Raw genomic sequence first — 21633 nt, forward strand, 5'->3', positions numbered from 1 at the left:
AAATTTTAAAAAGCAAAATGCCCTTAATTAAATAAGATGTATAACAATTACGTATTATTGTTGTCTTGTTTCTTCACTCTGATTGATACCATTTACTCATTGAATTTAATTCGAATATTCATAGTGTTGTTGTGATATTTACCCTTTCAATGTGTTCAGGGCTCCATTTACTCAAAGTTAAGTGTATTTGCACTTCTGTTCGTATTTTGTGTTGTTTTTTAAAAGAAAAAATTTTACTCAACATAATTTTTTAATTATTATAGTATTATAATTATAAGTTATTTGAATAGAAGAAGAAAAGAAGAATGAACAGAACCCCGTCCCTTTGATTTTTTTTTTGCGTAGAAAAACCAAGACCACATAACATTGGATAACAATTCTATGGCCTATACTAAAGTACCAAACCATCATCAACACAAACTCAAAAAGTAAAGTAAAAATGTAAAAAAGAACAACTCTTGTTCTATTTTTAATAGCAACATGTAAAATTTCTCATATATATATAATACACCATTAAAAGAAAGTTACAGTAAGTAAAAATTAATCTCAGACACATAACTCGACATTTTATTGCTTTTGAGAGAGATACAGGTTTGTGTGCACTGGATTTTTCACGATACATAGGTCCATGATCGAAATTCAATAGTTTCATTGTTATGCATAAAAATTCATGAATAAACCATAAAAATACAAACTCATAATTTTTAAAAACCATAGCTACAAAGATTAGAACTTAGCCAAAGCATTGATCATTAGGGAGTGGCCCAGGAATGGAACCTTGTTCTAAGAACTGCAACCCAAAGACAACCAAAATGGCGAGCAACGACAAGTAGGAGAACCCTTCAACGGCACCCAACAATCCAAAGGGTCCATTAGGTAAGCCCGACCCGGTTTTGGACTTGGTATACAGTGACCAACCCACAATACCCACCACGACTAAGTAACTTACACCTTCAATGGCTCCAATGGAGCCACCAGGTCCTGGTGGAAGCCCACAGCCTGTTGTTTTTAAGGTGTATAGTGACCATCCAATTACTGGTGTCGATATGAGTCCACCGGCTATGGCGATTTTTTCGATTGGGGGGGTTGTTTGGGTAGACATACATTGGATTTTGATGGGTTTGGGATTGTAGTAGGGATGTGGTTTTTGTGATGGGAGAAGACATGATGGAGATACAAAGACCAACATTTTCACAAGAAAACACAATCCCAGCTAGTATTTGTATGCAATATAACCTTTTTTGTTGGGGGTAGGGATAGGAGGAGTGATGTTTTATTGTTACTATTTTTTTTTTTTTAAGTGGAAAAAATCAAATACCACCAAATCATTTAATTTATATTTTAATTACGTGTTTTTTTAAAATTAAAAATATATGTATGTTTGAATAAAAGTCAGATGGAAATAATTTGGAGGGGGCGCTACTAAGAGAGAGAGAGAGAGAATATGTATGTAGTTTGCATTTTTATTTAAATTGAATAATAATAAATGTAATGATACAAAACCAAGCGCGCACACGCGCGCTACATGTCTTTGTAATTTTGCTACAAAGTGGAATCCAAACTGTTGAAGCTCACGGCCCATTAAATACGCAAAAGGAGGCATCATAGAGCACCAATCCCATCATCTTGGGTTAAAAAACAGCACTATTTTTAGCTTTGCACAAAAACAAGCTTTTCCTTTTTTGGTCGAATTGGGACCATTCCTTTTTTCTCTTTATTTAAATAAGATATTCTGAGCCGGAGCGGGCGTGTTATCATATCATGTCATCGCATGCAAATCAAATTAGCTGACTGACATCTGGCATCACCTGCAAGTTGCAAAAACATATTAGCTTTTACTCTACCCTCCATCATCAGCATCTCTCTCAACACGCTCACACTTAAAAACACACAGACCAACTATTATCCACAACGCGGTTTTACAAAGCCAATTTAAAACTACTTATCCCCCATCGAATAAAGTTTTTTCTTTTTTAAATTTAACAAGAAAAAATAATAAAACAAGTTTCTATCACCTACTAGCCAAAGATTTTCCCATCAATTCAAATTCCCCTCCAACAAACTAGGGCATTGAATAACTGTCATTTGAATCATTAACCAACGGCTACTGCACCCACGCCAATATATTTTACTTTTCAACATTTCTATATCCTCCTCCCCTTCCATCCTACACCTGCTCAAAAGTAAGTAGTCAACTGCCACCATCATCACTTTCACTAACGGTGCTTGGATGACTTTGAATAATCTTCTTCTGCGTTGCCATCGTCATTATTGTCCCCACCATCATCATCCTCATCATCTCTCTTCCTCTTCTGAGAGGACGATGGTGGCTGCTCCTGAACTTCTCCATAATCATCTTCTTCATCATCATCAACATCTTCCTCCAAATCTGCATCATCTTCATCCCCAATTACTGCCTCCACATCACTGCCTTCAGTATCATCTACTACAACCTGACCAACTGGTTGAACAAGGTAGCCATTCCCATTATCTTCTTCCTGCCATACATAACAACAAAATCAGTTAAACACCACCATGCCAAAAATATAACTAACTCAACTGCAAAATCCACAACACAACTTTGACACAAACCAATATAATAATGATCATCCCAACTAAGCCATCAAAAATAAAAAAAATAAAAAAACTTTCCAGAGGTGAATACCGAGTCAAACAAAATGCAGCACCATAAAACATTCTTCAGAGGTAGAAATCATACATACATAACAACGACACTTGCGCTAAAGAATCACACATGGAGGAAGATCATGGCAGAAGCAAGAAAACAATAATAACCAATACAGCAGTGGATTCAACAAGGTCAAATTACTCAGACTTCAGCAATGCTATTTGACAGTCCCTTCCAGAAAAGAAATACAGTAGATAAATAGCAAAGAGGTGGAAAACAAGAAAACACATTTAACTTGGGATAATCACTTCATAAAAAAGGATGGCAAATAGACATCATTTAACCATTTAAAAAAAAAAGGGTAAGCACAGAGCACATAAGCAGCAGATTCAACAAAGCAGGGTCCCCTATACATAGGCGGCAGTCACCTTCTGGAAAAATAGGATTATGATGGCAAAAAAAGAGAAAAATCAAAGAAAACAGTGTTAAAGCTTCATTTTTAGGACATCAACTTAAAACCAACAAAAAGATGAAAGGACTAAACCACCATAACCATACCCTCTTTTCTATAAATAAAGGATACTAGTACCTTAAGCCAAGAGGAGAAGACCCAAAAAGAGATTTGGGGGAGTTGTTCAAGCAAAGCTCAATGGAAATCAAGATATAGTGCATAAAACAGCGAGCCATACAGTTGGGATAATAGCACAACAGCGACACAGAAGACTATGGAAAATCACTAATTTTTTTCACTTTGAACCTCATAACATTTGAAAAAAAACACTCAGAACTCTCATCTAACAAATAACAATCCACTGGAACATATGCACACATGTTATTTGGGTCAGAAAACATAATACAATTAAGATCTCAGCCATAATCAGAGATCCCAGTGGATATTAGACTGGCCATGCAGAATATAATCATGTAAGAAAGGAAGATCACATCGATAAAGCTGCAAGTATAACATAAATTATAAAAGTGACACCATTCAACAATCTTCTTACAAGTTTTGATTCATACATTAAACATCAATTAGCTAGTGTCTCTAGTCAGTTTTCTACACAATTATAGTTCAGGTAGCATATAAATGATTAATCCTAGATGGGTAGCTGCATCAAATATTTTGTAGAATACACAGCTTCAACCAGAATAATATATATTACAAACCATCCTAATCTAATAAATCAGATTGGTTTGAAGGTAACAAAATCAATCTATACACCAAATTTCCAGGTTCAGAGTAACCTGAGGGCAATTCCTCACCAACAAGTCAGCCCAAATTACTGGTATTTCCAAAAGCAGTTAGTGTAACAAATTGATTAATCACTATGGAGCTCCAATAAGATAAGAACTCTTAACAGTTCTCATAAAACTAATAGCAAGAGAAACAACAAAGTTTAAAGGAGTGCAGATAAGTTATGCAGCAAGCAAAAGGCATTTAACAAAAGAAATTATGGCATGTGATACATTAAAACGGGACAGGAAATAACCAACTAAAAGAGGAGAAATTTTCACCTCATCTTCAGCATCCTCATCATCTTCGAAATCTCCGTCCTCCTCAACACCTAGCTCTTCCTCCCCTGTCTCCCCATCATCATCCTCATCTGCATCATCTTCCCCATGCTCATGCCCATCAATCTCTCCTTCTGTGCTATTCAACCTCCCAGTACTTTCGGGCTCAGCAAAATCCCCATCATCGTTATCAACTTCCTCTTCATCCTCATCGTCGTCATCGTCGTCCTCGTCGTCCTCCACACCATCTTCATCCTCATCAGTGTCTTCTATCTCATGAACCTCCACAACATCATCTTCATCTCCCTCTTCATCTATCTCCTCCACAAAGTCCTCATCTTCATCATCCTCGTCATCATCATCATCGTCCTCTCCATCAGAAGCTGCCTCTACTCTAAAACCATTTGAGTGACTGGAACCATCCCCTTTAGACCCATTAGTCACTCTAGTTATCTCTGTCTCCTCCTCATCAGCATCACTCTCTTCTTCATCCACATCTACGACTCCTTCATTCTCAACCCTATGTCCATTTGTCATCCTGAACGGACGATCCTCTCCATCAACTTCCCCGCTCCCTGGATCATCATCTTCATCCTCCTCTTCATCTTCCTCCTCATCATCCGATTCAGGCCTCTCATTACCCTCTGCATCCATCTTATCCAAAAACTTCAACGACCTAATCAAACCAAAAACCCTAGATCGATAATCCTTAACCCTCGTTACGGGACATTCATAGAGATCAAGCGAGACAAGCCTGAGTTCAGCCAAAGGCCGAAGATCATCGATATCCTGAATCCGGTTATTAGACAAATCAAGGTCCCTAAGAGAATTTAAACCAGCCTCTACAAGGAACTCAAGCCCTCCAGCAATTCTATTGTCCGATAAATTCAACTTCTGTAGATTCTGAAGCCTAGGAAACTGTTCAAGCGATGTAACACCGGTGTTTGCAATCGAAAGGTGCTCTAGATTCTGAAACCTTTCGAAAATCGACGGAGGAGCCAACTTACCATGAATACACTTCACCGCTCCGTCCAACGTTAGGGTTCTCACAGAACCAAAGTCTCTCTCGCCGTCTAACGCCGTCTCCACCGCTCTTTCCCAAATCTCGTCCATCAATCAGAACCACAACTCATATATAAATACAAATTTTCAGAAAAACTACAGGACCACCAAAAAACGATATCCGAGAGCCAAAACGTCGAAAGAAAACAGCGTTAAAAGTTCAAACTACCTCAAACTTTCCCAGTATCTTCTTCGTCGGCGCCGGAAAATGCATAGAAAACCTAATTTTTTTTCTTTCTCTCTCTAGTTTTTTTCTCTCTCTAACAAGCTTACACACTATCGCTTGATATTGGGGGAGGCGAGTTGAGAAAACTCGAGGTCGAGTCAGGGTTGAGAGAAAAAGAGTAATCAGGGTTGAGTTAACTAAACAGAGTCATGGTTTATATGTGTTTGTTGAGAGAGTAATTTACAGCCGTTTATTTTCAGAAACGCGGATCGATGACGTGGACACGAAATGAACGGTGATGATTGAAGTACCGTGTGCTTCTTTATTAAAAAAGCTAATGACTCGTTTTTTATTTTGTTATTATGGAGAACGGACATGTCACTGTTGACGCTTGTATATCGGGGATGTATACAAATACCCTTATGTTTCTCTAATATCACGGAAATACCACTGGCCTATACACAGAAAGTTTATTTTTTATTTTCTTTTTTCCTTTTCACATAGAAAAGGAACTCTTTATTTTATTTTTGTTATAAAACTATTAAATAAGAAGAAGCTAGAGAGAAAAGAAGAGAAGACTTGTTATTTCTCTTGATGAATGAATTAACAATGAAGAGGAGCACTCTATTTATAGGAGAAATCTAACTTGGTCCCCAAGTAGGAGGACTCTTTAATCATATCCTAAAAAGGACTCCACATGATAGACATTCACTATAATACAAATATTTTATAACACTCCCCCTGAATGTCTAATTCATAGATGATGTGCCTCGTCAAAAACCTTACTAAAAAAAACTTTAAGAAAAGAAAAACTCTAGTAAAGGAAAAGAGTACACATATCTATTAATACGCATCTAGGCTGCCTCATTAAAAACCTTACAAGAAAAACCCAGTGGGACAAAACCTCGTGAGGGAAAAAGAGTACAGCGCGTATTCACTCCCCCTAATGAGAACATTAATCCAGAGACTTGAATCTTCGCATTCCAAGCTTGTGCACCATCTTCTTGAAAGTTGCAGTTGGTAGAGACTTGGTAAATAGATCAGCCACATTGTCACTTGAACGAATCTGTTGCACATTTATATCACCATTCTTTTGAAGTTCATGTGTATAGAAAAGCTTCGGTGAAATGTACTTTGTTCTATCTCCTTTTATGAATCCTCCCTTAAGTTGTGCTATGCATGCTGCATTATCTTCATATAAAGTGGTGGGTACTTTATCACATTTCTCTCGAATGAGATGTATCATAGACCTTAACCACACACATTCTCTACTTGCTTCATGAATAGCTATTATTTCAGCATGATTAGATGAAGTGGCTACGATGGACTGCTTTGTAGATCTCCAAGATATGACAGTCCCCCCACATATAAACACATAGCCTGTTTGGGATCGAGCTTTGTGTGGATCAGATAAACATCCTGCATCAGCATAACCAACAAGATTTGGGCTACAATTAACAGAATAAAATAAGCCCATATTAGTTGTCCCTTTAAGATATCGCAAAATGTGTTTGATCCCATTCCAATGTCTCCTAGTAGGAGCAGAACTATACCTTGCCTTGCTAACAAGTTAACAGCAAAAGCTATATCAGGCCTTGTAGTATTAGCAAGATACATTAGTGCACCAATTGCACTAAGATATGGTACTTCAGAACCAAGAATTTCTTCATCCTTTTCTTGAGGTCGGAATGGATCCTTATTCACATCAAGTGAACGAACAACCATCGGAGAACTTAATGGATGCGCTTCATCCATACAGAATCTTTTCAACACTTTTTCTGTGTAGGCAGATTGATGAACAAAAATACCATTTGTCAAATGCTCAATTTGCAGACCAAGACATAATTTTGTTCTTCCCAGATCTTTCATCTCAAATTCATTCTTTAAATAATCAATTGCCTTTTGAAGCTCTATTGGAGTTCCAATAAGATTTATGTCATCAACATAAATAGCAAGTACAACAAATTCCGATATTGTTTTCTTTATAAAGACACATGGACAAATTGCATCATTTGTATAACCTTCCTTACTTAAATACTCACTAAGACGGTTATACCACATGCACCCAGATTGCTTCAAACCATATAATGATCTTTGCAATTTAATTGAATACATTTCTCGAGATTTTAAATTACACGATTTAGGCATCGCAAATCCTTCAGGAATTTTCATGTATATCTCATTATCAAGTGATCCATAAAGGTAGGTTGTAACCACATCCATCAAATGCATTCCAAGTTGCTCATGGACTGTGAAACTAATGAGATAACGCAATGTTATTGCATCCATAACAGGTGAGTATGTCTCTTCATAGTCGACGCCAGGCCTTTGAGAAAATCCTTGTGCCACAAGGCGTGCTTTATACCTTTGTATTTCATTTTTCTCATTTCTTTTTCGCACAAAAATCCATTTGTAACCAACAGGTTTAATACCATTAGGTGTTTGAACTATAGGTCCAAAAACTTCACGTTTGGCAAGTGAATTCAACTCTGATTGAATTGCTTCTTGCCATTTTCGCCAATCATTTCGTTGTCGACATTCTATAACAGATTGAGGTTCATGATCCTCATTATCTTGCATGATATTTGTTGCAACATTATATGCAAAGACATAATCAACCACTATTTCTGATCGATTCATATTAGTTTCAACATCTTTTAAATTTATGGATAGTTCATTATTTCCTTGAGTTTCAAGTTCATTGATTCTTTCATGAATATCAGACTTATTCAAATTTTGAACTTCCATATGAGATTCTTTCATAGTGTCATCTTGACATTTAATCTTTCTTTTTCTAGGATTTTGATCCTTAGACCCCAATGGTCTACCACGCTTTAGGTGTGTTTTTGACTCATTGGCTATGACACTAGTGGATGGTCCTTTAGGGACATCAATTCGAATTGGGACATTCTCTGCAGGAATATGTGATTTAGTAATCCTTTTCAAATCTGTAAATGCGTCTGGCATTTGATTTGCAATTTTCTGCAGATGAATAATCTTTTGTACTTCTTGTTCGCAAGTAGAAGAATATGGATCAAGATGAGACAATGATAAATTTTTCCACAAAATTTCTCATTTCATTTCACTATTCTCTCCCTCTAATTTTGGGAAAACTGTCTCATCAAACTGACAATATGCAAATCTAGCAGTAAACATATCTCCAGTCAATGGTTCAAGATAGCGCATAATGGAGGGTGACTCAAACCCAACATATATTCCTAACCTTCTTTGAGAGCCCATCTTAGTGCGGTTTGGTGGTGCCACAGGCACATATACAGCACTTCCAAAAATTCTTAGATGGGATATATTAGGTTCTTGACCCATAACCAATTGCAATGGAGAAACCTTATGATAACTTGTCGGTCTGAGACGAATAAGTGTTGCAGCATGCAAAATTGCATGTCCCCACACAGAAGTGGGCAACTTAGTTTTCATAAGCAATGGTCTTGCTATTAATTGCAAACGTTTAATTAATGATTCAGCGAGACCATTCTGAGTATGAACATGAGCAACGGAGTGTTCAACTCTTATCCCAATTGCTAAACAATAATCATTAAATGATTGGGATGAAAAATCTGCAGTATTATCAAGACGAATGGACTTAATCTGATTATCAGGAAAGTGTGCCCTTAACCTTATTATTTGTGCCAATAATTTTGCAAATGCCAAGTTACGAGATGACAATAGGCACACATGAGACCATCTAGAAGACGCATCTATTAGAACCATAAAATATCTAAATGACCCACTAGATGGGTGAATAGGTCCACAAATATCCCCATGTATACGTTCCAAGAACGCAAGGGACTCAATCTTAACTTTCATTGGTGATGGTCTCACAATTAACTTGCCTTGATAACAAGCAGTACAAGAAAATTCACCATTTAAAAGAACTTTTAGGTCTTTTAGTGGATGTCCATTCGAATTTTCTATAATTCGTCTCATCATTATTGACCCAGGATGTCCTAGACGGTCATGCCAAAGTACAAATGTATTGGAATCAGTAAACTTCTTATTTACTATACAATGTGCCTCAATTGCACTAATTTTTGTCCAATACAAGCCAGAAGATAAAGCATGGAACTTTTCTATAACACATGTCTGCCCAGAGACATATCTTGGTATCACTTGGTGATACCAAGATATTCAAGATTTATTTCATCCATTGATTGGATATGATAACCATTTTCACGGATATCTTTAAAACTCAACAAGTTTCTCTTAGATTTTGGAGAAAACATAGCATTATTAATGATGAGTTTAGTTCCCTTGGGCAAAATTACAATGGCTCTTCCAAAGCCCTCAATCATATTAGTACTACCAAAAATTGTAGTAACATTTATTTTTCCCATACTTAAATAAGAAAAATATTTCTTATTTTTGAATATCGTATGTGTTGTACCAGAATCAATCAAACAAATATCTTCATATTTCGATAATATGTTCTTAGAATTATCCATATCTTCACATGAAATGACATACACAAAATAAATATATATTAAATATTAGTGTTGTCAAAAAGGTACAATATATTCAAAGGAATAAATTAATGATTAAATATTAAAAATTGAGCCTTAATTTATTGTTTCCTCTAAGTCAAAAATGAGTTGTTTGGAAAATAAAATAAAATCATTATTTAATCCTAGTTAATAACAGAGTGCATGTTTTTAACATTAGATCAAGTTAAAGACCTAATATAATACAAACACGCGATAAAGTTTAGTATTTGACTAACTCTATCATATTAGAATCATATAAATAAAACAATAAAAAATATATATTATTTTATTAAGAATTAAGGAACAAGCTAATGAGCGACTAAAATAATTTAAAATACTAATATTCATGCAAACAACTATCATTACATAAAATTTATTAATAAATACTAGAAAAAAAAATATCACTCTTCCATGTTCACAGAACCATCACCAATTAAGTGATCTATTTTTCCTTCAGGATGTGTGAAGAAATCTGCTATATCCAAGTGCGTGATGTCAACTTGATTTTCAGAGATAAAATTTGCCTCAGGATTTTTCTCTTTCTTCTTTAGTGATTCTTGATAAAGCTCAACCAAGTGTTTGGGAGTACGACAATCACGTGCATAATGACCTCTTCCACCACATCGAAAACAACCTTCCCTAGTTGCTTCACGTTTCTCATCCTTTCTTTTTTCCTTTTTATTTGACGAAAACAACCATATCGTGCCTTTGGATGTATGACCATCTTCAAGTGGTCGAATCTCGTCAAGATGATGACGCAAGAATATCATTGCTCGTGCACAGTTTTGATTTGATGCTTTATTTTCTTCTTTTATGGTGTCTCCAAGACCCATTGCATCAAGGTGGATTTCAGCATCCAACACCCATGAGAGGTAGTTCCTGCCCGAACTTTGGAGGGCAGTGAACTCTAGTTTTGTAAGATTGGCCAACAAAAGAATAAATAATACCTTTATTAATTCTTCAAATCTAACCTTCACTTTTGAGAAATTAGAGTCTCGTGCTGATAACGTGTTATAAAACTATTAAATAAGAAGAAGAAGCTAGAGAGAAAAGAAGAGAAAACTTGTTATTTCTCTTGATGAATGAATTTACAATGAAGAGGAGCACTCTATTTATAGGAGAAATCTAACTTGGTCCCCAAGTAGGAGGACTCTTTAATCATATCCTAAAAAGGACTCCACATGATAGACATTCACTATAATACAAATACTTTATAACAATTTTATTTTATTTTGCCAATATAAGTGAAAAAATTATTGCATACCTTTTATAACGGAAAATACACAGATATTCTCTACGAAATTTCAGAGACACATTTATACTGTACTAAGGTCCTATTACCCCTTTGAAATTATTTTATAAGTAATTTTTTATCTTTTTTTTGCTTATGTGGCACTAACTTGATAAAAAAGTCAACCGTTGTTGGGTCCACAAGATAGTGCCAAAAAAGGGATAGAAAATTATTAATAAAATAAGATCAGAGGGTAACATGACATTTGTATAATATAAGTGTGTCTTTGAGATTGATGGATACTTGTGCATTATCCCTTTTATAACTGATGAATAATGATACTATAATTGTTATTTGTACATGTTCATAACTACAGTAAAATTTATAATAATTATTTTCCATCTATATAAGATAAAAATACTTTCAGATAGGAAAATAGTAAAATATTCATACTAAATTAGAATTAAAATAACAAATAAATTATTAAAAATATTATATCGTGGCAAATGACTATTATTCTTATAGTAACCCGTATTTATAAGGTTAACCAATGAACAGAAACAGAAATAAGATGAAGCAGAAAATACATAAAATACAAGAATTAATCCGAGTCCACAGAAACTACTGTGTGTCCTTAAGAAATTCAATCCCCTCACTGTACCCAGGGTTATGGATTAATTTCTCCCAAGATAAAACGGATTAAACCTGTTAAAGAAATAACGGTACCTCAAACTTTTTTAACTTCAACGAACTTAAGAACAGCAACAAGTCACACAGACTCAGTCGATCGACAGTTTGATTTTATTTGAGAGAAAAATAAATGCAGAGAAGGAAAAAAAATTCAGTGTTTTAAAAAATCAAAAATTGACTTCCTTTTATAGCCATTTTCAGCAAGGAACGTGTTTGTTCAGTGAAATCTGTTCAGACTCATTTTATCTAGAAAGTTGTGTCTTTTGGAAAAAATAACAATTTTTCGGAAAATTGTGTTTGTTAGGAAAATAACGACTTTTTGGAAAGTAACGACTTTTCGGAAAGAGTAACAACTTTTCAAAATGTTATCGTTACCTGCAAAATTTATAAGAGATAATTTTAACAGGATTTATTCGATTTAACAAAAACTGATTAAATAAATTTTGTCCAAAAAATTTATCAATCAAATCCGAAGCTGACGCCGAGCGAGCGCCGACGTCGCGAGAAGGCATCTTCTTCTTAGCTCTTTAAGAAGTAATGGAAGTGTTTCCTTCTATAAGGACAACAATTTTCCCTTTCTTTTGCCGATATGGGAGAAATGACTTTTCATTTGCACTTTGCAAATGAATTTTCATTTTCCCTCCAAAGTAGTTCCCTCACTTTTCATATTCTCTCTCTTTTTTTTTCCCATTCACACTTGCTAAATCCCAACAATAATTATTTTAAAAGAGATGTAAATAGAAGAAAAATGCAATGAAAGAAAGAGTGCAAAAATATGGCTTTTTCATAAAAAAAATAAAATATATATATATATATATAAAGTAAGATTTTGATCAGGAACGTATTGAAGGAGCAAATGAGGAGGTAGCTACACCATTAGTTGAATAACGATGAATAAAAGAAAATAAGAATGACTTACTTAAGAAAAAGATAAATAAAGCAAGATCTCGATCAAGCACGTATTCAATGAGCAAATGAGAAGGAAGTAGCAACAACATTAGCATGAGCAACAGGCAACCAACAAAAGTGTGTTCTAGGATTAGCGCATTAAACAATCGAAGATTGAAAATGATTCTTGACAGAATTGCAATTGATATATCCAAAGGTTACATAGTTTTGCTCCCAAGATTAGATAATCACTTCAAACACATGCACTTATAGCTGAAAGTTTTAAATTTGTAAGAATACCTAGAAAAACAAAAAGAAAAGAAAACTTTGAAAAAATAGAGAGCACTTAGAAAACGTTGAGGAAGAAGAGAGGAATTTCTCTATATTGACAAGAAAAATCTCAACATGTGTATATATGTTATGCACCGAGCTTATACGTTGGACGTAGCCGGCACTCAATGATCGTTGTTGGTCTTGAGCGAACCCTTGGCCTGGATTACTCAACTCAGCGGAAGACTGAACTTAACTCAATTATGAAGTAAGGAACATTTTCAATAGAAATACTTAAAACATAATACTCTCGCCAAAATGACACTTAAATCTCATAAAAAAACTATTTGAAATACAGAAACAAGAGACTGAAACAAAACTGTATGACTATCTATGAAGCCTCTATAATAGTAAGATGAATGTTGGGACAGAATCCAACACATCCTATAAAAAGGAAAGACCAATAAACAATAAATAAGTATATGTAAGGAGGCTCATCACTGACTCTGGATGCTCAAACTAGATCAACGAGGCACTGTGTGCTGATCCTGGTTACCTTCGTTTGTATCATAAGACGATGCAGGCCAACTTGTATCAGTACAATGAATGTATGAGTATGCGAGTTGGAATGCTAACAATAACTTAAGGCTGGAAAGGATTAAGAAAAACTTACCTTGACTCTACTCAACTCGGGAGATACTAATTCAACATAAGATAGTGAAGAATATGCAATTATATATAAAACTTGCAAAGCAGTGTAAATAACTTAGTTTGTCAAAAGATAATGTACTATCAAACTCAATTTTACTTATAATGTAAGTAATATAGTTTCTGTGGGAGATTCTCTAAACGACAACCATCACTATGAACCTAAGCGATGGTAAAACGTCTTACCTCACGTTGCAAGAGGACCGTTCTATACCTTGACGTCGGTATAAAACTTGAACTATTAAGTGGATCCACTAGTCTATGCTAAAAAACACTGAGGACTCATCTAAAAAGTGTGACCCTTCATCTGTCCATGTTGACTACATGGTTTATGGGGGCTTGAGTTAATATGAACTTGTATTCCCATATCGGTGTTCAATACTACTCCCAAAATACTTAGCTCATATGGTTTAAAACAACTTCCTCTCCGGTTTGAGATAATTTCCTCAAACTTAGATTTTAAAAAGCTCCCTTGGAAATCTTAATTTCCTCTTTACTGAACTAGCCAAAGACTTTCGGAAGTCTGGCTTCCTTTCTTGCGCAAAATGTGAAAACATTTCTAACCTTATGTAATACTTAGTTCCCTTATAACTTTTGGGAGATAACTCAACTCTATGCTCTTTGCTTAACTTGTGACTTAACTCTCAGGGAATCCTTTATAATTTTTGAGAATTAAGCTCAATTCATTACGCTTTACTCACTTGTAGCTTGAATCTTAAAACAAAGTTAGAACGTTTATTAAATAATCTTGAAAACTTTAAGAACTCACTTTGACTTAAATATTAATTTCTTTGATTTTGGTCTTAACTTTCCTTGAATTGGATTATGAATTCAAGATTAGAATTTGAGTTCTTTAATGATTTCTAGGTGTTCAGAATTCAATTAAAGTAATTAGAATCATCGAAAGGTGTAAATGTATGTTAGAAAAACTTACTACTGCTAAGCTACGAAAACTTAACATTTATCTTAATTTATTTATTTTTATTATAGAGTCATTTATACATATAAAAAAAGAAACTTAAATTTAAGATCAAATTGATTTAGTATTGTTGATTGAACCAATAATATCGCTATAACAATCATTGAATTTAGTATCACAATATGATAATTAGATTATTATTTTAATGTAGCTTTTCATATCAATTTTTATGTTTTCTTTCTTTTTATCAACAATTTTCTAATTGAAAATGTAGCATGAGATTTTTTTAGCAATTTTTGAATAGATAATATAGAAAGGTAACTTAATTTTTATTTTTCTCTTTTATTAAATCATTTATTAATTATTTAAAAATATATTTAATATTTTTTTATATTTGCAAAAAACGCGGACAAGTATAATAGTAAGTAGTAACTATATTTGATTAATTTTAGGACTTTTTCATTCCAACTCGTAAAATTTGAGTTTTTTTTTCCAACTAAGGGTACTTTTATCAGAATTTGTCTTTCACATCATAAAACTGCTTAATATTGAATTAATTTAAAATACTTAATTAGCGATCCAAGAAAATAATATTAAATTTGTCTCCATTATTTATGTGACATAATTAAACTTTCATGATTTTTAAAATTTATTTACAAGTTTAAACATAATTTTTTTAATTTTTCTAAAATAAAAAATATAATTAAAAATCCCATAAATAAAATATAAATCACAAATACTCATTCAATTCATTCATATATTCATTCTAAATTCTGTACACCTCATAAAAAACAATGAATATAAGCATTTTATCATTATCTCCGATATCTTATGTATAGTTTTAACTTGAAAAATAACTAAACAAATAAGTAATTAATTAATACATTAAAACTTTGAATTTTTTTAATATGTTAAAATTTAAATATATAAATTGAGACGAAGGATTATGCATCAACGTGCTTTGCTCGCAAATTCACGATCGCTTTCCTTTGCCGTACTTCAGATTCTCTCAATTTCTTCAGATCGACTCAACTGTTCATCAAAATCTCAGTTCTAAATTAATAATTAAAATCTACAAATGAAGGACGATGAATTGATACCGGTATCAACACCGACGACGGCGTATTCATCGTTGAATACAAATTCAATACCGTCGAGATCATTACATGATGCTACATTGTTCGGAAGAGGTCGGTATAAGTTTTGGGCATTGGCTGCTATTCTTTTCTTAGCATTTTGGTCAATGTGTACAGGTACTGTTTCACTCCGATGGTCCGCCGGAAACCTTAATAGTCTCTCCGATCTCTTCGATATTCCGAAATCAGATGATCTCGACGTTCTCGTATGTTTACTATGCTTATCCTTTTCTTTTTTTTGGTTCTGTATAGGATCCATTATTGTTTAATTTTGCTCAATTTTTAAAAATGTTTATCGCATTTTCAGTATTTCTAGATTCAAATTAGTTTTGTTCGAATTACCTCTGAAAATTAGTTGATTTGACTGTTAATAAGCTGGTAAAGTTGCTGACTAAGAGGTTACGAGTTTGAATTATGAAAATAATCTTTTGCAGAAATGTAGAGTGAGATAGAGTCTTGTTCGATTTAGCTTCGAAAATTAGTTAAGTTGATTGTTAATAAGCTGGGAAAGTTGTTGCCATGTGATGAGGAGATTACATATTTGAAAGTGAAAATGACCTCTTGCAGGAACGCACTGTAAAAGATGGAGTACAATACATCATTGTGGTCTAGTTCTTCCAGCTTAGTGCACTGGGCTGTTTTTTTTTTTTTTTGACTATCAGTAAGCTAAAAGTGTGTTGAATAAATTTGGATGGGGAGGGGTTACATTATGAGGGTTTTGATTGATTTTTTGAGGAAATCATGGTACTCTTTTTGCAGGAAATGGAAGACAGGGAGAAGTTGGTGAATCATATGTGGGATGTGTACACTAATAGTCCTCGGATCAGGATACTTAAGTTTTGGCAGGAGGCGTTTGAGGCGGCCTATGAGGAGTTAAACAGTGACGTTGCTGAAGTTCGAGAGGCTGCTATCTCCGAGATATCTAAGATGTCTATCCAATTTGTTAATATTGATCTGCCACCTTTGCGTTCAATGGTTAGCTCTCTCTCTGTGTTTCAGTCCAGTTATATGGGTGGCCTTTGTTCAGAGAAAGTTGATTCCTTATATTATGATTTCTGAGCATGCTACTTTTTTTTTTTGATGAAGTTTTATGAGCTTGCTACTTTGAATAGTTAAAAGCCTGAGAGCTGTTGTTGTATACGAATATAACAAATTTCTACAAGAATCAGTTGTGAAAGATAACATCGATAACAATTAGATTTTGTAGGATCGTGAGTGCATAGATGATCGAGTATTAGGTGCAATACAAGTGTCCAATATAATATAGCTAACAACTTTTGAGGCTTAATTAGGAGATAGTTCAGGTTGCTGCATTTCCACTATTTAACCTTGTCTTGTGGGGCTGGTGGTCGAACTTGATCCATCATGGGATTATTACTATTAATTTGAATATCGATCTCAATTAGCCTCACAAATTAAACCTTGCATAGACTTGTTGTGATGATTGTTATTTTCTTTATGAAGTAATAATAAATGTGTTACTCTTTTATTTGTCCATTTACCTGGGATGCCTTCTTGTAGGGACGAAAAGTGGATTCCCGAATTGGAAAGATTTTCCTCTCTCCAAATTGTAAAATTTGGTGACTCTTCATGGCGATTAAGCGAACTAGTTTTTTTATTGTTAAAATTTAATAATGTTTCAATGAGTTAGTATTATATATTGTTAGGGGTTAGTCTGCTAATTAGAAGATTCAAATCTGCTATCAAGATAGCATATAAATTTAAATTTGTAGATAATATTGTCTGTCTATATTAATTCGGCTTTCAAGGTGACAGATTTTCCCACAAAGAGGAAGATGTATATTTTTCAGGCCGTGCCAAAGGTGAAAGTCGATCAAAGTAAGAAGGATGTAGCAATATTCTTCTTCTTACATATCAATGGCAATGCATAGGAACAGTATACATCTCAATAGATCACCTTTCCCTTAGAAGTTGATTATTTTGAAGGAATAGAAAGGAAAGGAATTATTTTGAAGGAATAGAAAGGAAAGGAATGAAAAGGAAAGATATTGTACCTTTACTAATCGACATGATCTCTTACTTCGTTTCCTTCTCATTCACATCTTTACTATCATATATAGTTAACCCCTTCGTAACTCATTCAGCCCAGGTTATCTACTGAACTTCCAAAATAGAGAGCTGCTATGCTTTCTCATACTTCTGCTTGACAGCAGTGACTCAAAGTTTGTTGTCATCCTCTAAAGAAGTTTATCTTGATGCAGATATCGAGTGTGTCCGTGTGGGTACTATGGTGGTCATAAGTCCCATCCCTTTAAATTTTCTTACAGTCTTGATAGGCGTTTAAATGCGATTATCTGTCACAAATTTGAGAGAGGGATTCGAGCCCGTTCTCCCTTTGTTGGCACAAGACTACAATAATACTATACCTCAATCCAAAACAAGTTGGGGTCGGTTATACGTATCCTCATTGTGCATGTCACTCCATTTTGTATTTGGCACTAGACCCATGAAACTTTTCCTCCATCCCCACCATTTGTCATCATGCACCCCATATGTTAGCAAATAAGACGCCATTATTGATGCCTTGATTGTTGCCGCTATCACAAAGCATCAGTACGTGGCATGACCAAGTTCAATCAGCTTTTAATGATAAACTGGCATCCACATAAGTACTTACCATCTCAACATTTTACCAGCAAATGCCACAATACAAAGGCACAGCTGGATCAACTGCTTTCCAGTTCCCAAGTTAAAGTCTCAGTGGTTGATATAGAATAATTACATGTATCTCAGGTTCGACTCTCGTTATAATACTCACTTACTCAGTGAGTCCATCTGCTCTAGTCTTCGCGGATAAGATTACCCCACCACTACTTATAAATTGTAGCAGACTGTCCAATGGATTAGTCGAGATGTGCCCAAGGTTTGGTCCGGACAGCTCTATATTTAGCAAAAAAATCAATCGCTTAGTCCTCTTCCATTTATACTTGAGAAATTGGTTTCTATGTTGCATGTGTACCCCTATATCCAAATACTATTAGGGGATAAGAGAGTTATGTCATATGTGGATTAAAAAATCAGGACCTTGGATATGTTGTAAACGTGATAATAGACTGAATACAAATTTCTTCTCCCATTTCTTATGAGGATAAGATTGTGAAGCTGATTGTTCTCTCTCTTAACTTCTTTTCATGTTTGTTTACATTCTCCATCAATTTGTTTTGTTATTTTCTTCATTTACTTGAGATTTTTGAAATCATTCATCTACGATAAACTTTCTTAGGTCCAGTGTTTGGTTCTTGAACAGTAATTCAGAGTTTGTCGAGTGAAATGCAGTCATTCTATTATTGCAATCATCTGCCTGTGTTCTGCTTCTGCATGTCAACACATTCTTCAGGATTTTTTACCATAACTTTTTTTTCCATATCTCTAAAATCCTTGGATGACAAAACAATTTTTCTTCTTCTAGCCAGCTGTAACCTTTTATGGTTGTTCTGGAATTTGTATACTTCTTGATTTTGTTTTACCTCATGATCAGTCATTTTTGCACTTTTTAAACTGAAAACTCTCTAGCTGTTCCTGTGCAAAACCTGTGAGATCTTTAGTTGCATGCTTATGACTTCTATGTTTCAGTCTTCCTTTCATTAGAGAGCTTGCAAACTCATCTGTTCTTGTTGGCATGAGAATCTCGAACGACTTAAATAAGTACAATATCAGCCACTATACTTCCGCAGAATCTTTCCTGGAGTTGCTATACTGGGCTTCTACCAAGTTAATTATTCAAGATCTAAACACGAGAAAATCATTTAGAAGAGTTATGGACTTGTAAGGGAAAAATCCATCATTTTCACACTTGTGAGCTTTTTTTTGGATAACCTTGTTGTCAGGGCGAGCTTACGTGCGCGCACCTTGACCAATTCCACCGGATACCTGCCACACTTGTGATCTTTTAGGGATGATAGAGAATGATACTACTTTCGGGGAGAAAGATAATTTTAAATTAGGAATTCAGTAATGTAAAGGTGTATGTATCTAAAAGAGGACTGATCTGCACAACACTAGAGTGGGGTTTACCCTGAGTGCATCTGAAGGGTATCGGCTGCGGGTTTCATTGTCATCATCCAAAAAAAAAAAAAAGGGAAAGGTAGAGAATGGATCTGCACAACTCCATCTCCATTCTCCTATTCCTCTATAGTGAACTTGTGCCATCACTAACCCTATTCATTCACCTTAAAATATTTAAGTGCAGGATAGTTACTGGGAGAACTCCTTTGTTAATGCATTTGTTGAATGTGGTAAGAGTTCTGGAAAAGTTTTTATGATCCTTTTGTCAATCGAATTGTCAACTTTATCTAAATAATCCTTGTTTGATCTTCATGAGGGTCACTTTGGATTTGTACAACAATGTGCCTATTTAGGTTTGACAGATAATCCAACTGCTGCTTGCTGTTACTTTTAATTTCTTTTTATTGGTAAGATTTTGTAAGCTGCTCGTAGTTCTCCCCATAGTCCGTTCCACCTGCCATCTTTCACCCTTATAATTGCACTTTGCAATTGCTCCTTGAACATTCTTGTTAATTTTGCGATTGCTTCTTGAACGATTTCACTCATTTTAAATTGACATGCATGATTGATCTTTCCATGAATCGTTTCAGGCAGTAAGAAAATTAAGTCAAAAACAAGCTGAGAACAAACAGAGGACCGCAACAGGAAGTAGGTTATGACTAGAAGAACATCAAGGGTCCAAATTTGCACGTTTCCACTTATTTATACTAGAGAAATGAAAACGCACACCAACCTGCTCCCTGGTATTTGACTAAAGGGGTATCTGGGTAAAGATTGCGCACATTTTTGCAGCAGGGATAAGCATTTCTAACTTTTTGTTACCTGTACCTCTTTTTTCTCCTTCGATTTTTCATCTCTCTAGACTCTATTGAAAAAAAATCATATGGGTGCAGAGTTCAAGAAAATCGTTAATTAATTGCTTCGTGCTAAGAGATTGGTATTACACTATTACAGTTGAGATACCAATTATACAAAGTTGCACGGGAATATAAAGATTATATTCATGAGTTCTCATGGTAAACTTTGTTTTTGTAGTCTCTCAAGTGATTTTATGCAGCATGCAGCCCTGTTTGCATACAAATTTGCAACTCTACTTACTTCGAAACAACTTCAGGCACCGCGTGTCTGAAATTAGTCTTATTAGACAATATGTCTGAAAGTTTTTATATGACATGAGATCTGAGTATATGGTGATCTTTTGATTGCTAACTAAGATACGACCTAGAGTTTGCTAGACGAATATTTCTATCTTTTCAGGATTTTAGAATAGATTTGGTGCTTGCTTGAATGTTATTATAGGTGATTAGTATTTTCATCCCCCATTGTTGCTAGTATTAATTTCAATTCCTTGAGAGTTAGTATTACTTGGATAGATGGGAAAAAATAACTTATCAGGTTTGTCTTTGCTGAAATTAAGCATTAGATCTCATGATGCCACTTCATTGACTACTCAGTCACACATCCTCAACTGCACATCGAGGCATATGTTTACACACATTTAATTGACTTGAAATTTTACATAAACATCTCAATTGAATACATATTTAGTCGAATGAATCTAAGTGAAATTGTGCCTAACATGATTATGTTTTTGTTTGTTCCCTTGGATTCCATACTATCTTTTCTTATTTCATCGGGCCTATTTTGCATAAAGTTTTTATCACAATCATGACAATGCTTTGCTATTTTTCTGTCTCAAGTGGTTATAGAAGGCATATATATATATATATATATATATATATAATGATACAAATGGCTTCATCATGAAGACAAATGATTGTTTTTTCCTCCCCCATATGCCTTCATCAACAATGTGTACCTAATTAATTATTGTTATCCTTGGAGATAGTTTAAAGTAAATACTCTCTTTGTTAAGGGGGTAAGTGATGGTTAAGTA

At 34.5% G+C, this 21633-nt stretch overlaps 3 protein-coding genes across 6 annotated transcripts; 1 reads left to right on the forward strand and 2 right to left on the reverse strand.

The window, feature by feature from the left end:
* Positions 1-546: 546 nt before the first annotated feature.
* On the reverse strand, positions 547-1321 carry LOC101253866 (uncharacterized). Its single transcript, XM_004234511.5, has one exon. It carries the CDS (start codon positions 1187-1189, stop codon positions 734-736), a length of 456 nt encoding a protein of 151 aa, XP_004234559.1. The 5' UTR covers positions 1190-1321; the 3' UTR covers positions 547-733.
* A 124-nt stretch (positions 1322-1445) lies between these two features.
* On the reverse strand, positions 1446-5963 carry LOC101254171 (acidic leucine-rich nuclear phosphoprotein 32-related protein). 3 transcript variants are annotated; one of them, XR_740326.4, is made up of 3 exons: positions 4145-5963; positions 2020-2498; positions 1446-1808 (listed from the first exon to the last, which is right to left on the reverse strand). XR_740326.4 is itself a non-coding variant. In XM_004234512.5 (2 exons), exons 1-2 carry the CDS (start codon positions 5252-5254, stop codon positions 2217-2219), a joined length of 1392 nt encoding a protein of 463 aa, XP_004234560.1. In that variant the 5' UTR covers positions 5255-5963; the 3' UTR covers positions 1446-2216. The 3 variants fall into 3 exon arrangements, 1 of the variants encoding a protein (XP_004234560.1); XR_740325.4 differs by having other exon boundaries at positions 2016-2498; XM_004234512.5 differs by having other exon boundaries at positions 1446-2498.
* Positions 5964-15469: 9506 nt separating this feature from the next.
* On the forward strand, positions 15470-20757 carry LOC101254457 (uncharacterized). Of its 2 annotated transcripts, XM_010319412.4 has the most exons (4): positions 15513-15764; positions 15828-15916; positions 16470-16685; positions 20327-20757. In XM_010319412.4, the coding sequence occupies exons 1-4, from the start codon at positions 15653-15655 to the stop codon at positions 20393-20395; spliced, it is 486 nt and encodes a 161-aa protein (XP_010317714.1). In that variant the 5' UTR covers positions 15513-15652; the 3' UTR covers positions 20396-20757. The 2 variants fall into 2 exon arrangements, with proteins under 2 accessions (XP_004234561.1, XP_010317714.1); XM_004234513.5 differs by having other exon boundaries at positions 15470-15916.
* The last annotated feature ends 876 nt before the right edge of the window (positions 20758-21633 follow it).

Source organism: Solanum lycopersicum, chromosome 3, assembly GCF_036512215.1.
Source record: "Solanum lycopersicum chromosome 3, SLM_r2.1".
In the NCBI taxonomy this organism is placed as follows: Eukaryota; Viridiplantae; Streptophyta; class Magnoliopsida; order Solanales; family Solanaceae; genus Solanum; species Solanum lycopersicum.

Bases quoted from the DNA above. Each gene is read 5' to 3' on its own strand.
- LOC101253866 (XM_004234511.5), bottom strand. From the start codon at position 1,189: ATGTTGGTCTTTGTATCTCCATCATGTCTTCTCCCATCACAAAAACCA.
- LOC101254171 (XM_004234512.5), bottom strand. From the start codon at position 5,254: ATGGACGAGATTTGGGAAAGAGCGGTGGAGACGGCGTTAGACGGCGAG. The intron at 2,499-4,144 runs GTGAAAATTTCT...TATGTATGGCAG, and splicing joins ATGAGGATGCTGAAGATGAG to GAAGAAGATAATGGGAATGG.
- LOC101254457 (XM_004234513.5), top strand. From the start codon at position 15,653: ATGAAGGACGATGAATTGATACCGGTATCAACACCGACGACGGCGTAT. The intron at 15,917-16,469 runs GTATGTTTACTA...CTCTTTTTGCAG, and splicing joins CAGATGATCTCGACGTTCTC to GAAATGGAAGACAGGGAGAA. The intron at 16,686-20,326 runs GTTAGCTCTCTC...GAATCGTTTCAG, and splicing joins TGCCACCTTTGCGTTCAATG to GCAGTAAGAAAATTAAGTCA.